The 17,573-nt window shown below is 39.0% G+C and overlaps 1 protein-coding gene across 1 annotated transcript in view; it reads left to right on the top strand.

The window, feature by feature from the left end:
* Positions 1-14,180: 14,180 nt before the first annotated feature.
* The window catches only part of pif1 (PIF1 5'-to-3' DNA helicase homolog (S. cerevisiae)), an 8,753-nt gene continuing 5,360 nt past the window's right edge, over positions 14,181-17,573 (top strand). The window contains exons 1-5 of the mRNA XM_069712567.1: positions 14,181-14,806; positions 14,994-15,117; positions 15,310-15,435; positions 16,175-16,328; positions 17,264-17,367. Of these exons, the coding sequence (XP_069568668.1) occupies positions 14,255-14,806; positions 14,994-15,117; positions 15,310-15,435; positions 16,175-16,328; positions 17,264-17,367 (1,060 nt within the window). The 5' untranslated portion in view covers positions 14,181-14,254. The remainder of the gene's footprint in view (positions 14,807-14,993; positions 15,118-15,309; positions 15,436-16,174; positions 16,329-17,263; positions 17,368-17,573) is intronic.

The following is a 17,573-nucleotide window of genomic DNA, read 5'->3' as shown; positions in this document are numbered from 1 at the left end:
CTGCACCGATTCCTCCTGGGCGTGCGTGCGTGTATGTGTTTGTGTGTATGTGATTGTGATTGTGATTGTGATTATGAGTTTTATGTGATTATGCGTTGTAATAACCCAAAGCTTTCAGACATCAGTGTCTCTGATGCCCACAATAAAAATACACGCCGTCTTTCTATACAACACCTTCGTGAGGGATCCACGCGCTGAGCAGATATGGATTTGGTTTAATAAGGGCTTTCGCCTTGTGCATATGTGTGTCATTGTTATTTTCGCAGATATGCTCACTGGGGATTCCCCATTCAAATTACAGGACTTTAATATCAAAGTGTCCCTGGAGGGTATGTGTGTTCTTGAAGGATGCTAAAACGTTGATACGCACACAGTCATTAACGCTGTCTGTGACGGAAAGGAGGCTGATAAATGTGTGTAAATCAGACCGGTTGGTTTAATGGTGTTAATGGTTTGAGGTTGCACCTCAGTTCTCAGTTAACAATAATAACGAAGCGCTTTGGAAGATTCTCACTGCTTATACCGAACACTCTGATCAATTTTCTATCTGGAGGGGAATCAATATGCAAGTTGGGTATTGATCAGTCTTGCTGCTGGCAAGTTAATGTGGCAGCACGTGATCTGTTGTTTGTGCTTTGTGATTGTAAGCCCCTGCTCCCAGTCAACATGTAGCGAATACTTTGAAGGAATTTCTATGTGTTCAATTGATTTGCCAATAAGGTTGATTCAGTTCTTCCTCGAGTCAAAGAGAACTTTTGTGACAAATTAGAAGAAAGTCCCTTGAGTTCTTCTTGAGATTTTCACAAGGATGGGACAGACATGAATGTAAACATAAAGCCTCCGACCAGCTGTCAGCGTCACAGGGGCCTGAAGATCAGGACTCTTGTTAGCTCCTTTTTTGTCAGTTTGACAGCTTTTTGGTCTGGTTTAAAGGAATAGTTAGACATTTTGGATACTGCAACAAATGGTCCTTGTATCTTGTTTGTTTGATCGGTGCAAAAACTGAAGTGTAATAAGAACAGGGTGGTTTAAAACTGACTCTGTGAAGATTGCAGGAAGTCAGTGCTCCCGGCCAAAATGTACTGTAACATCTGGTACAATTACAACTAATATTGACACTTTTGTTTTTGTACTGATGAAACAAAGATCATGTTTTTATTAGCTTTGGATGTGCATGTAGGATTTTGTTACCTTTAAAAAAGAATTGAAAAGCTGCTTCTTCCTGTTTACAGTCTTTATTCCAAGCTAAGTTAAATGTTTTCCGGCTTGTTACGATCCAATAAGACAGACTAAAATTATGATCAATAACATATTCCTAGGAGTACTGACAAAATATATTATTTTAACAGAAGTGACATTTACATAAAGAAACAAACTCAAAAACAAACAAAATGACAGGACAATAAAACCTAACAAAAAGGGAAGCCTGCCAGGCCAACCTTGCAGTGGGACCTCGGCAATTCCCTTAAATACAAAATACAAAGTCTGTGTTCACAGGTGACAAAAGAGATTCAAATCTCTTTCTTTTCACATTATTTTCTCTTTTTCTTTATCAAAAAGGTTTCAGACAAACCTGTGCATCATTATTGTCTTTGTAAGATGCACCTGGAGTTAGTCGCAGCTCAGATTTACACATTAAAAGTCATGACTTTAGAAACAAACAATGACTTGCAGGTAGACCTTTGCAAAAACATGTTGCTTTTCCTCTGACGAATGTGAGCCTCTGCAGGAATAACGGATCCCAGGAAACCCATTTTCTGAGGTGATTTGTGTTTCCAGTCAATAAGAAAAAAACAAGAAGTCCTTCAGTTCTGCAGCAGCTCGAAAGGAAGAAAGAAAGAAAGAAAGTTTGTAGTTTTTACTCTTGTATCATTCAGTCACACTCCGTGATGACAGCTTTCCTTTCTGTGTGAAGTAAAAGAATGAGATGTGATGATGTCACTGTGTTGGTGACGCCTGCCGCTGTGCTATAACGGTGATGTTTCACAGCTCAGTGCTGGCGGTGGCATTGCGCCACTGCGATGGCATCATCCAGCTTTATCTGATTTTCTTTCTCCCAGGAGGGCTGCCACTCCACACAAACATCCAATCAGACAGCTGCTCCTGCTGCAGCCTGCCAGGCTCATTACACAAGGGAGGCTGAGGCTCATTTACTCTCTGCAACCCACTCTACCTCCTCTCCTCTTTGGATCTCGTTCTTATGTCCCTCTACTCCAATTATGTCTTTGCCTTTATTGCTCTCTTTGTCTTTTTCAGAAAAGGGAAGAATTACATTTTTTTCAAAGGTTGTATAATGTTATCAACTAATCTGTATAATTCTTTTTTTCCCCATCATCATAAGATGCCTGTGGATTTGACGTGGTCAAAAATCATCTCTGCGTGTCGACCTATAATGTGATCTATTGTAAACCAGATGTTTGTGATAAACCCCAGGGGCCATACACATCTGTTCCTCCCACATTCGCTGTTTTGTTATGTACTTCTGAATGTCAACATCCCACGTATGCCCTGCTACATGCCTGACTAGCTCACCTGTGCGTTTATGTGTACACTGCGTATATGTGTGTGCATCCCACTCATCTCCATCATTAAGTTTTACTCATATTTGAGGAGCCTGGAGCTCAAAGTGGTGAATTCATTATTGTGTTCAAAGGCTGTTTGAGTTGTGGGAATTAATGTGATTTGATATTGCTGGAAGATCATTCTGGCATTTTGATGTGTACAGAATTTAAAAAAAACAACTGAAACTGAAATAACATTTTCTCATAAATTTAAAATGTTTTTCTCTCAGTGTGCTTGCACATTATCTTCCTCATTTAGAAGAGACCCCCTCCAACCCCTCCTCTCTATATGTCCCTCTGTGGGGATGATAAGCATTTCAGCCAGCTCAGACCGATTGCATTCATCAGCGCTAATGGTCCTCTGCTGTATCTTCGCTTCATGCATCAGGTGGCTGTAGGATATTGCACATTTTCATCATGTGAGCCACCACTGATACAACCACACAGACGAACATTCTGCTCACTAATAACAGATTTCTGCCAAGTTTCTGAAGAGCAGATGTTTGTAATGTTTGTAGAGTCCAATTTCTGGTTTGGGGATGCAACAAAATTGTGAAGTGTTAAAATAATTATCAGTCACCTTAAAACCACCAACCTTATATAGTGTCTGTCATCCTCGTGCCACCAAAACAGCTCTGACCTGTCGAGGCACAAAGAAGTTAGCGGCACGTCTTTTCAGTCCTGAAGGTTGTAAGGTGGGGCCTCCCTGGATGAGCTTGTTTTCCCAAACGCACTCCATCAGATTGATATCTGGAGAATTTAGGAGGCCAAGCCAGCACCTTTAAGCCACCGCCGCTGTCACGGAATGCTGTTGCCATGAGGGAGTGCATGTGGTTTGCAACAGGTGGAAGTTGTCTAAGTGTCCTCATGAACGTCAGAACCCAAAGTTCCCCTGCAGCACATCACCCAGAGCATCACTGCCTCTGTCAGTTTGTCTTCTTCCTTTAGTTACTTTACTTTAAAAAAAATTCCCCTCGGGGATTAATAAAGTAACTACCTAACCTACCTAACCTAACCTAGTGTGTCTCATCTCACTGGTAAACAACTCTCGTGTACCTGAATGTCCACATGATGTAAAAAGAAAACGTGATTCAACACTGTATAGTCCAGTTGCTGGTATTTTGGTTTGTTTTGACTCCTTTTAATATTTTTTAACATTGCTTTTGCTGTTATTGTTGTGAAACACTTTGTGACTTTGTCTGTGGAAGGTGCTATATTAAATAAACTTTACCTTAATTACATATGCGGCCATTGTAGGCGCAGTGGACAGGGTCAACGTGAGCACTCTGACTGGTCTGAAGCTATGCAACCACATGCACATTGGTTCATTGGTTGCTCTTCCTTGGGCCACTTTAAGTAGCCTACTAACAACTGCACACAGGGAACTCCCCACAATACCTGCTGTTTTGGATATGCTCTGAGGCAGTCATCCTGACATCACAGTTTGGCCCTTGTCAAAATCCTTTCGCTTGCCCATTTTTAGTCTATCCAACACATTAGCTTCAAATACTGATTGCTGACTAATATATCCCTCCCACGAGCAGATGCTGTTGTAACAAGATAATGTCAGTTGTTGCGAATAGTGTGTAGTCTATGTGAACATGTCTGTATGTACAGAGATGGAAAAGTGTGTGTGAGTCCAAATCAATCTTGTACATTGGGGGTCGTTGTTCTGATATCTAGAGCTCAGGTCTATACAGGTAGAAGTATTTGTCAGGTGTTTAACCCGGAAGAGCAAAGCGGCTGTTAACACTGTGGCGCCAAACTTTGTATGTGGTGTTGGTGCACAGCAAATTCACATCTTTGGAATAAACTCTCTGAGTTCAAATCATCTCTTTTTGTGTGAGACCAACTTTCACTCTCAAGCAGAGTGAAAGTAACTCTTTTCTTGGAGTTGATTTTTAACACCTTTCAGGAGTTGAACCTGAAATCTTTGGGAGTTATAACTCGACTCCCATGACGAGTACATTTTACTTTAACCTTGAGTTGTTTGAATATGAACTCTTTTACAGTGTTAACAGTCAACACTTAAAAATGTGTATTGTTTGACATTCATGGAGTTAAGCTTTCATCACACTATAAAGGTTTTAAGTAAGACTGACAACAAAATAACAACATATTCGTCACAAATTTATATTTAACAAATATATGCGGTGTGATTATATGCAGTGTGCAACAATTAATGCTGCATGAAAACTTGTGTAACAATTTGCAAACTAACCAATGTATTAGTGCATCTGTTGAGGTTATCAGCCTCAACAGACTTTGCAGTGACTGTTTCGTTTGTTGGGGTAAACTGTTCATCATGGAGATGGTTGTCAGGTAGTTAAAACTCACTGCTGAAGTGGTAAATAAATGTGACAGATTGCTGACAGTGTTTGGAAGTTTGCTTTTAAAATGTAATAAGTTACAGATTACAAATCAACTGGTTAAAAATTTAATAAGTGGGCTAATTTAACTATTTAAATAATTGTATCAATTTAATGTAATTTATCATATTTTATTACTTTTCTAATAAATGTGTTAAACTTAGCAATGTAGCTGAAAAGTCTTAAAATAAATAAAAGTAACCTAGGCTGTTTAAACCTCCCAACAGATTACAACTGTTACTGTCAAACTTTTCTTTAAAGTTCCTCAATATAACTTGAATTAAGACTGCATTGTTTTGATTTTTAAGTACAACCACCAAAACAAATCACAAGTATGTAGATCACATCTGACTGGTGTAAAGGAAAAATTTTTCCCACAACCTCAGACCAAGTCTACATTCAGGTCAACTCCATCTCTCCATTGACACCTCTGTCAATACATGGGGTATGACTAACAACTGGAAAACAACCAGTCGCTTCAGTAGAAGCGAATGTAACGTATGCCGTGTTTAAACCTCCAGGAAGTAGTCCGACCCGTAGTAACAACCCTAGCAACAGAGGCGAGATCTCGTCCGTTTTATTGCTTTTTGGAGATCGTTTATCAAACTGAAAAAATACAGCACATAGAAACACTAAACAGCTTAGCTTGTTCAATCTCGTTGTAAGTAAGATATCCGCTGCAAAAAGATATCGATGGAATCATGTATTTTTAAGATTTTTAAGATGGTTTGGAGCAAAAATGCTGTTTCATAATGAGTGTACTGCAGATGCAAAAATGTGAGCACCATACAATGAAGGTCCTGGAAATGAAAAAGGTTATTGAGAGAATGATGTTAGTTCAAATGCAGTGTTTTAAATGTTGGTTGGAAACGTGCAAATTAAATGAGTATTGATCGTAGCAAATTAGTTGGCCTTTCATTTGATTTATCCTGAATTATTTGACAATATTTACTGCTATAATGTGTGTAGTGTTAAATACATGTTACTTTGTTGAAGTAATGCAATTCAGTGAGGAAGGATGACAGTTTTCATGCAACTTGCCCAACACTGCCCTTCAGCTGATGAAAGCCCATGTTTTCACTGAAAATAACATTTCGGTGTAAAGATTAAAGTGTTAATTAGTCTCAAAGGGAATCAGTGGAAATGATCTATCTGGCTATCCACTGTTTTTTCCCTTTTTTATGAATTTCATAATTATGAAGAAAATTGTACAGGCATTTTTGCCTCTTTTCTCTTGCTGAGATTTAGTTTTACCAATAAAGAAGTAAATAAAACATTATTTCGAATATAGGTTCAAATCTGTGACAGCATCCTCAGTGTGGAAATGGGTTCTCCTGGTACTTTTTCTTTAATACAGACAGTGAAGACCACCCACTGCCCACTGAAATGTAATTAGTGTGGCAATCACTGGTATTATTAGCAGACATCTCACCTTGTCTTTGCTCCACTGTCTGCAGTGTTGAAACATGTAATGTCATTATGATGTCTTAAAGTATCACTTTCACACAGTCTAAATAAGCTGAACACTGAGTAAGTGAGAGGAAGAAATCACATTATCCACGACAGTCTGACAAGTTGAGGAAGAAAGCTTCATAAAAAACCTCTCAGGAGGGATTAGTATTGGATTTCACATCTTTGTTATATACAACAGGAAACAGTCACATCATCTTTCACTGTGTGCAATGAAAATGGTAAAATGTTTTTACAGGTATTGACACTAATACCTGAAATATCTGTCCAATCCAAAGATAACACACACACACACACACACCCTGTACTTCTGCTTCAGAGTTTGTCACATAGCCTCCAACTATTCATTTTGTTGTTTCAGTACTGACCTCCCACACACTGCCCATGCAACTTACACTTCATTAAACATAGCCCTGTGTGTGTTTGTAGCTGTGTGCGTGTGTTTGTGTTTGTGAATGTCTTCTTCTTCTTCTTCCTCTTCTACCGCCTCCTCCTTCTCCTCCTCCTCCTCTTCTTCTTCTTCTTCTTCTTCTTCTTCTTCTTCTTCTTCTTCTTCTTCTTCTTCTTCTTCTTCTTCTTCTTCTTCTTCTTCTTCTTCTTCTTCTTCTCTGTTGTGTTTCAAGTTTCATGTCCTATCACAGAATATCTGCCGGAAGGACATTACCCGGGACTTTAAAACTATTGATTGCAATTACTTTGCTGTATGCTGTGATGTCATGAATAATTTACTGTCATTCCTTTCTGCCCATCTAAACATACTTGACACTCCAATGAAGAGATTTCATTAGCAGCAGAAGGATTTGGCCAAACTCCATTACCAATACCCTTACAGAGAAGATCAGAGATGAAATTATCATTTTTACATCTCATAAATAGAATCATAGCTGCTTCACAAATAATTCTAATGGGGAAAAAACGAGCTGATTTACTTTCAAAGGCAATTAAGAGCAGTTTGAGACGTCTGTTAAACCGAGCGAGCGAGTAACCACATAGAAACAGAGATGTGGTGCCACAGGCAAACTAATTAATTGATAATAAAATAAGCAGCGTCAACTATCCCCCACTCCCCGCCTGACATCATCATCTCCACCGCCAAGGCTGCCAAACAGTCATTTGACTCCCCTAAACAAAATATTTAAAAAGTGGAAAACACCTGAGACATGAAGCAGAGATGAGGCAATTTTCAGGAAGATGATACTGCCACAAATCACAGCCACTTTAAGGTGAAGAAAAATAACTATTTTGAATATTTTTATTTTTGGGCTAAAAAAAGAGCTGCGATCTTTTCTGTGTGGGTGTTTCTTCCATTTGTTTTTCTCTGAGAGTCAGTTGAACATCTCGCTAATGTTTTCTGAAACAGTTTTAAACATGTCACAGTTCTTCTCTAACAGTTTCTCTGCAACACTTCAACTCGTCTGAAGTCACACTTTTTCATAATTTACATCGTAAAAAAAAAAATTTAAGAACTGAGTTATTACAGCTGTTTACCCTCATGTTTCTAATATGTGCATTATAAAGAACGTATTTTATTGATTGATTATTTATTCTAGATTGTTTTGTTAAACTTCGTAAGCCTAAAATGCCAAATGAAAAGTAAAAGCTGTTGTGTAGTACATCTAGTGTTTCCATGGTGATGGAATGATTTTCCCAGAACCTTTTTCTAAATAAACCTACATCAAATTGTTTTTGATAGCATCAAAACAAGATTTTTCAAGGTTAAAACCAAATGAGAAATCAAAAGAATAAAACAATGACTCAGAACTCAAACCAGTGACTTTAAAACATGCATATTGTTATAATCTGAAAGAAAATGTGTTTCCTGATGGTCTGTTTCACTGGAGTTAAAAATAACAAATTTTTTTTTTTTTACAGTGAGTATTATTTTATAAACACTAATAAACCCTGAAATACAATCAAAGCGTGAACATTACATTTTTGATTTTGGAAGTTTGCCAACAAAAATATTTATCTAATACTTTTAATGACTAAGTTTTTTAAGAGCTGTCAAGTGAATGTCAGCTCAGGAAAAATTTTAGAAAACCTAAGTTGAACTTGCATTAAGATTGTTGTGAAAAAAAAAAGGCACATGTTATCCTTTTCATTAAGGGTTGAATCGAATCTTTTCAAAAAGTGATTTTCAAAAAACTTCTGGCAGTTTCTTTCTTTGTTACATATATATATATTTTTGTATTCTTTATTCTAATTTTGAACCACTTCATTGAGATGTCAGCATTAATGAGAAGCCTCCCAGCCTCCCAGGCTCTCTGTCTTTCTGTCTGTCAGGGGTAAGATTTCCATGACACCACTTAAAAAGGCCTGACACACCAAGCAGGGTCTCTGCAAGGGAAAGTCTGGTGTCAGTGGGACAGTATAGGAGGAGGAAAATGGATGAAATAATATGACTCTCGGGAGGAAACTTCCTCACTGTCAATCTGTGCAGAGAGATCAGTCAGAGGTGACGGGTCTGTAGACCTGCCCTCAAACTGTGATGAAAAAGAAATAGTGAAGAAAGGATAATTACATTGGATGTTGCCACACTAAGCTGTGGATGTTCGTGGAGATGAATTTTTTTTTAAAACAGAACATCAATAAATTATCTTCACACTGCTCTTGAGTAAAAGGCCCACTGAGAGGAAGCTGCTGCTCACCGACTGGATTTAAAGGATCAGCAGGTGTCTGCAGGTGAATACTAATGTCTCTTAAATTCCTCTCTGAGGACGGGGACATTTCTTCATCTTTAAAAAAGACATTTGACTTTCTCTAGCCTTAACTTAATTATTTAAGAAGGGAAGAAGTGAACGAGCTGCCTGCAAGATTTTCAGTTTTATCTAATGTACCTCAAATCAAAAAAGCATGATACACAGTCAAGTATGATGGTTAGTGTTTCCTAGAGGATGAGTTTGGTAAACTTCCTCTGTTTTAAATGTCTGTTGATATACTGTGAGAGCAAATTCAGGCTCACCACAGGAATGACTCTTTAAAATTGTGGGAGAGCTGCAGAATAAATACATGCAAGTGTCATTTTTCCATCTCTAAAAATCTGAAATTAAGTTTTCACAGATTTGAGGGATTTTTGCAGAGTTTAGCAGAATAGTTTGGCATTTTGGATAACAACAATTTGTTTTCTTGCCAGAAGTTACAGTAGATGAGATGCTTAATGGCACAACATTAAAACCACTCATGGTGGAAGTTTCAGTATAATACAAAAAATAATCCCTTCATAAGGATTATAATTTTCAGTTCTTAATCACTGTGATTGATTCAAGGGGTACATTTATTGCAAGACTGTAATTAGTGGTGTTGTTGAACTGTACTGGGTTATACTGAGAGGTGCTCCTAATATTGTGTCAATCCAATTCATTTACATGGGTGGGACAAAATAACCATTATAACTATGAATCTCCTCTTTCAATCAGGTTCATTAACAAATGGAGGTCCTCAGGTTCTTCACTTACAAGTCTCCCTCCACTCGGATGTCTTTGATCCATGTTACTTTGTTTTGATGTTTAAACTTCACTGTGCAGAATAATGTATGAGTTTTTGACTAAAAGGCAGTTTTTCAGTTCTGCTGAAAGTAGAAAGTTTCTCAGAGCTCACTCACAATCTGAGTGGCAGCAGTAGTAAATATTAACATCTGTCTGGCTCAGTGGACTTTTATGTGTTCAAGGAATTTAGCTGTTTACCTACATCCCACTGTCTCTCAGAAAAGGCATGGAGTTGGGATTTACTTTATGTCTGTACCTTTGTGCTTTTTTCAGTCACAGTGTTTGCCAGAGTTATTGATCTCTCATATGCTGTCCAAGTCAGTCATGAAGTTCACTCCACTACACATGATTTTGTTCATCATTACAGCCTTTTCTTAAACAATAAAGTGGCTACATCAAATGTACATTTATGGATAATTTGTTTTAGCTTCATTCTGTTTTGGACATCATCCTCTTTTACAAATGTCCAATAAATATATGAAATCTGCGACTTGTAATGTTTTTTTGTCCCTGATTATGTGATATTACTCTCCGGTGGCCTCTCATCCAGACCGCCCTTTATCCATCCTAATTTACCTTCCTTTCCTCCGTTTCAAGGCATTTCCCCTCCCTCAGAGGATCTAATTGCCAGAGGCAGTCCAATATGTAGGTAAAGGATGGAATAATTACTGTGCCAAGCTCAATGTCATTGTCTGCATTAGCTTGTAGCAGAGTGAGTCATAAGCCTTACAGTTCCCGTTCTGAAATAATGAGCTACCTCTTATATGAGGAGATCATATCTTCCTGAGGTGACTACATTAAAACAGTAACAATAATTGAACAGATTTCAGAGGAAGATGTACTCTAAAAAACAGACAAGATAGATTTCTAGGATTCAAATATAGGCCTACAGCTTTACAGAAGATGGACTAAGGAGCGTATTTCTTGTAGTTAAACCAGAGAGAAGACAGGATCTCCTATGGAATGTGTCATACTACTAAAGACTGACTGATATGATTTATTTAACAAATCCCTCTTGCCTTTTCCCTCTATTGGAACATGAAGGGCTTACACAGATAAACTCATTGAATGCATCTCACTTGGTTTGCACCTTGTTTTTCCTGATTGTTTCTCAGCATAAATAATTAATCGTGAAACAACCCCACCAGAAGTGCACACAATGAAGGTGTTGAAGATGCCTGGGTGTGTAGCTGCTCATTAAGAGCAATGTATAATTAACACGCAGTTAGGTGGAAAAAGGTTCTCCACCCATAGCAGGAACAATCAACAGCAGGCGTACTGTATGTGTAGGTAGATGGATGGTGAATGGTTAAGTGGATGTGCCCTTTATTCTGACAGAATACGTGTGAGGTCTCTTTTTCTATCGGCTCTATTATCTACTGTACAGAAACACGTCGTAACAAAGACACAGCAGGAGAGAAGAAGAGAAGGAAATGTGTTCGAAAGAAGTTAAGAAAGGGAAAATAGTTCTCTCATATGACTGTGTTTTTGTGTTGCGTTTTAGAGTGAAACCTTCATTAGATTATGTCAGATTAGCCAGCAAAGTGATGGAAGGCAGGGAGGAGATGTTGTTCAGCTTCAATATTACATGGAAATTAGGCCAAAAGAGAAGCATCAGCACCTACAATACTCGGTATTAAAAGTCACATGCATCTTGTGAGTCACTGTTGTTTGGTTTATAATCCGATATCAACACATTTCCCCAAGGTCGTCGTTAAAGCCACTGTGGCATTGTGGGAGGTGAGAGACACTAGCACCCATCTTTTGTCCAGCTAATAGTGAGTGTTAAAGGTCAGGTGGAAATTGAAAATTATGTCCCCCTCTGCCATCTTGTTATATAAAAACAGGACCATCACAGTCAGCTGTAATGAAAATGTGCTCTTGATTAAGACAAGTGGCTCAACATGCATTTTAATTTAAAAGACAATTTGGCACTTATTACTTCAAGCTTTTCAAGATCCCCTCCTTTAATGCATATTAGTGTGTATCTTTCCATTTTCACATAATGCTGGGAAATCAGTGTTGCTGCCGGTCACCCTGTGTTTATCTGGAACACAGAGTATTAAAAGTTGTTGTGGTTTCCGGAGAGCCATGTGATGTGTTGTGCTCATACTGACCACATGGGCCAGAAGCAACATCAGAGGAAAGTGTTTACTATAAATGTACCATCAGTACAGATTATACAAGCGCAGCCAACTTCCAACCCTCATGCTGGAGTCCACTGCACGCAGTGGAACACATCACCTCAGACTCAGTTTCAAATGTTCAACAGTTAAACTGTCAGGGCGGACGTCCTCACACACAATGTGTTGCTTTTCAAAACAGAAACATTATATCCTCGTGAATAATATCCACAATGGAAATTTTCTAATGATTTAAAAACACACTCTGTCTGCTGAGCACAGTTTAAATCCCCTGGAAGTTTTACAGCTAAGGTTGAAGGTCTGCCTTAGAAAAAAACTGATTAACATTTTAGCTGCAGGAAAGGTCATCGCAGATACTTTTCAAATGCTATAATCCCATTTGAGAAGGACTAGACTGTCCCCAGGACTGACAATCACAAGAACTTATTCAGGCAGGGGCTTGCAGTTTCATATTTTTATGTTTTTTAAGAATGTGTACAGCATCAAATTAGGCTACAGCAGCCAAGATCATCGTTATTCCATAAAAAGATTGTAAACAACAGAGAAAAAGTTTAAACTATTAAAAAGGTATTTCATATAACATGTTTGAAGACTGATTTAATTTATGGCACCATAATTAGATAATAATAAATAAACCTAATAACAACAGCAGAAAAAAGCTTAATTGCTTGATGTACTTACATTAATACTCATTCAAATGAAAGGCAATGTGACAGGGGGTTGTAGACAGACAGATGGATTGATTAGCTAGTGAACAACCTCATATTGGATGATAATGTAGTTCTGTCTGCTTGGTGTGAGTGCTACAATATGTGATAACACATTAACCATAATGAATTGAGGATATTTTCCATATATGCTGAGGCTGAGAGTGTCTGATGTCTCACACTAATCAAACACCCTGACCTAGCCTGTACATTACTCCCCAGCTGAAGATGTGAGTCACTTTGAAATTTATTTTAAGTTGTTGTTTTTTTTATTAAGTTTGGTCAGCCTTGTCTAATGACTGCGTGAATGTGGAGGAACATTCTCTCCTCCCATCAGGTCCTGAGATGTGTTATATGATCTGCTTTGATACTTTGATATGGTTTGTTGCTGTGTGTGTGTGTGTGTGTGTGTGTGTGTGTGTGTGTGTGTGTGTGTGTGTGTGTGTGTGTGTGTGTGTGTGTGTGTGTGTGTGTGTGTGTGTGTGTGTGTGTGTGTGTGTGTGTGTGTGTGTGTGTGTGTGTGTGTGTGTGTAATTAAAAATGAATGAAGCCATGACAATGAGTCAACACATAATAACATAATGGAAATGATACCATAAATAAAATGAAGAGCAAGACAGGTTGTTTTCTTGATGTTCACAGTAAGACACAATCAAAAGTGCTCCACCAACAGCACAAATCATGACCCAGAGATCCCAGAGTTGGTTTATTTCCTGTAGTTCAAGTTCTGTACTAAAGAGCAATTTTGAGGCACCTTGAGTATTTCCACTCCAATATGTTTTTGCAGAATACATTGTGTTCTTTTACTGCACTATTGTTTGATAACTTTATACTTTGCAGATTAAGATTAATAGTAGGCTACAAAATATAATCCGCATATATGTAATGATGTGGGTTAAGATAACACGAGACAAATGCTTTATTTATCTGAGTCCCTCTTCCACCACTGTTGCACATTGAAGATTATCATTTTTTTTTTCTAACAAGTAGCCTAATGTAATTAGAAACAGTGGTACTTTAAACACATTTCCGGATAGCCATGTGTCTTTCTATCAAATAAGACGTCACTGATTACATCCCACCGATTGGTCCTCACAGGCACAGGGGCGTCCCTGGTTGGTTTTCATTGGCCGTACATTTAAATCCCCTCTGCTGATTGGACGGGAGCGTCGCTCTGCTATTGGCTGATTTCACACTGACAATTTGAAAATCGGTGTTTTGCGTTCAGAGGCGGAGCAGCAACTGCGACACGGAAGACAAAGATAATTTATTTACCAAAGGTAAGAGTTAAGTTTGAACTTTTTCCGTAACGGCAGTTACCTGATTATTTTGATCACGTGGTCACGTTTAATCGTTACAGTATCAATAAAGAAATTAGTATTTAGAAATAGTTGTAGTCTATTTCTTCATGTATCCGCCGGGACAGCTGCTTTGTTGGACGTGTTATAGGAAACTGCAGGAACAACGTGTTGTTCCTGATTTAACGTAGATTATTGTGTTTAGCACGAAGTTGCAGCAATGCTCGCAGGAGAGGACGGTGCCCAGTTACAATGCTGCGTGACTGTGGAGCAGCTGAACGGCTCCGGCCAGGCCACCCGGAGGCAGGTCATCCGGAAAGCCTCCGTTATTCTGGGCCGAAATGAGTTCCAGGATATCATCCTGCGAGTCCACAACGGGAAAGTACCACAAAATTATCATCTGAAGGAGTTCAGACTTTTCACCAAATTCGCCAGAGACGGGAAGTGCACCGTGAAGCTGCTCCCAGAAAACATCCAGGTGCTCATGTCCAACTGTCCGCCCGACCAGCTGAGCCTCTTTCTCAAAACCCTGAGCATCAAACACATGGCCTGGCAGAACAACAAGCCTCTGAGCGACCGCGAGAAGCTCAAAGCCGGCTTGCCCCGCAGGTTTGAGGCCATCAGCCCCCTGCAGCAGAAAGACATCCAGAAGGTGAATGAGCTGAGAAGTAAGGAGGCTCCTAAAGGGCTGGCAGACCGCACCAATAAGATGACTGTGGCTGGGACTCGGCAGCAGGCCAAACGCTCCAGGAGTGACAGTAACTTCAGCCCAGTGAGTTGCACACACAGCACCCTAGCACCACTCAGTTAAATATGTCATTCAGGTTCCCTCATATATCTTTAGACTGCAGGAAACTGCAGCACGATAAATTGTACTCAGTCTTTTAATCTATTCTCTCAGCTTCTGATGTTCTCTGTCCACACTGCCTTTAAAACAGCAGATTTGTTGGTTCTTACAGGTAAAGGCCAACCCAAGTAAGAAACCCACCCTGTCTCTACCGTCTCGCAAGCTGAATAAAGAACAGGCTGCTGTTCTCAGTGCAGTGCTGAGTGGCAAGAACGTCTTCTTCACTGGAAGTGCAGGTTAAAAGTTAAAAAATATATATATATATATATATAAAAACAATCTTTGCTACATTCTACTGACAATTGTCTTGGGTATTTTGTCTCTCTTTAATCTCAAGTTTCCTCCATGCATTATGGTGTAAATCTCTCTTTAAATATACAACACATTTGTCTGGTCTAAACTCATTTGACTGTGATATTTTTTTCTAGGTACAGGAAAGTCCTTCCTGCTCAAGAGAATCATGGGGTCTCTCCCACCAAAGGGCACCTTTTCCACAGCCAGCACAGGAGTGGCTGCATGTCACATCGGAGGAACAACGTTGCACAACTTTGCTGGTCAGTCATTCATTGTGCCTCTGAAGAGATCTGATCTATTGTCCAGCTGTGTCTCTCTTTTATGGAAAGTAGAGAATTAGTGGTCTGGAAGTGCAGAGGTTATTTTTTCCCAACAACAACAATAAGTCTTACTGATGATTATCCAAATAATTGGTCAATTTTCAGGCGTTAATAAAGATTTATCCTAAAGTTAGAATTCAGAATAGGCAGAAAGAAAAAAAACACAGAGCAGCATTCTAACAACTACTTCTATGAATGATTAATGTGTTGATTATTTCCTTCTTTTGTCTTCAAATTTTTTTAAATAATGTGGTGAAAAAGGGAAGTTGGAATTCCTCCTCCTGTCTTCAGATTGCTTGTTTTCTGTGACCAACGGTCTAAAATTCAAACGTGTCACTTTGAGTTAAAACAAACAAACAAAAAAAGGCAAATGCTCACATTTGAGAAGGTGAATGTTTGACATAATCAAATCATTATTTTGGCTTTACTTATCAATGGCCCCTGTAATTAAAAGTCTCTGCTTCTTTTAATCCATTTCTTGTTGTATGTATAATATTTTAAAGTGTTCTTGGTCTCCGTTACAATGGCTGTGTGATAGCGTATTTCACATTATGAATCTTGCATGTAATCGAGGAAGGTGTCTCGGATGTCTTTCCACATTAACAGATTATTAGATGTCATAAATTCATGTCCCTTCTGGCCGTCTTTCTTGCCATCTTTTGTATCCACGCTCTTTTAGGTATTGGGTCAGGTTCTGCCCCGCTGGAGCAGTGCATCGAGCTGGCTCAGCGGCCCAAGGTGCTGCAGCACTGGACGTGCTGTCGACACCTCATCATCGATGAGATCTCCATGGTGGAGGCTCAGTTCTTTGACAAGCTGGAGTCTGTCGCCAGGTGAGGACATGAGTCAAAGCTGGACATAGTGGCCAAGCCCAGCATCACACACAGCAGAGAAGTGGATATCTTCTGTTCTTATTTAAATATATACTTGTATAGCTACACGTGTGTGTGTGTGTGTGTGTGTGTGTGTGTGTGTGTGTGTGTGTGTGTGTGTGTGTGTGTGTGTGTGTGTGTGTGTGTGTGTGTGTGTGTGTGTGTGTGTGTGTGTGTGTGTGTGTGTGTGTGATAACATGTCCTATTTATATATACATCTATGCTTTTAGGAGTGCATAATTTTTTCTTATTCAATTTCATCCAATACCTCACTAACACCTGTGGCACCTTTTATGTTTATATGAACTGTTTACATTTTTGTACCCTCACACTACTTTTTACTATTTTCAGTTTCAGATTTGTTGTCAGAGTATTTGTGCAATGACAAAGATTAATCTATCTTCACGACAGCCACTATTTATTATAGCCAATGTCAAGAAGATATTTGATATCTTGTGGCTGCAACGGTTCAATTACAATAAGAGATCCAGTCATGCAGAAACATAAATCATGGAGTGATTCAATCAAAAAACATCTTCATCAATTCATAATAATGATGATGATGGAATTGTGTTTTGTATGCTAACCTTTTATGGAAATTATTCCCATCATGTTGAGGATTCTGTGTTAATCATTCCAATCAACGCAAACCAAAGAACTTATTGATGAAATTGACAACTAACCAAAACCAATAGGTTAAGGAAATCTATATGATGTGTATGATCTCATGAACTGAAAGCCTCAAGTATCCTAAATGATACTGAAAGGTGTCTTGATTATTTTATAGATTAAGTAATTAAGCAAGAAGCTTGTTAATGACAGTAATCATTCATTGCAGCCCTACAGCAGTCAGTTTTATCTTCATTGACACTCACCTTGTCACTGCACTCCTGCAGGTCAGTGAGGAGGTCCACTGAGCCTTTTGGAGGCATCCAGCTGATCGTTTGTGGCGACTTCCTGCAGCTGCCTCCAGTTTCTAAAGGAAAAGAAAAGGCCAGCTTCTCTCTCTCTCTCTCTCTCTCTCTCTCTCTCTCTCTCTCTCTCTCTCTCTCTCTCTCTCTCTCTCTCTCTCTCTCTCTCTCTCTCTCTCTCTCTCTCTCTCTCTCTCTCTCTCTCTCTCTCTCTCTCTCTCTCTCTCTCTCTCTCTCTCTCTCTCTCTCTCTCTCTCTCTCTCTCTCTCTCTCTCTCTCTCTCTCTCTCTCTCTC

Source organism: Brachyistius frenatus, unplaced genomic scaffold (assembly GCF_029030835.1).
Source record: "Brachyistius frenatus isolate BFR_SWC_R1_liver_20210118 unplaced genomic scaffold, ASM2903083v1 Contig_110, whole genome shotgun sequence".
NCBI lineage: Eukaryota > Metazoa > Chordata > Actinopteri > Embiotocidae > Brachyistius > Brachyistius frenatus.
The sequence above is the reverse complement of the archived record's forward strand: the minus strand, read 5'-3'. Positions and strand labels throughout refer to the sequence as shown.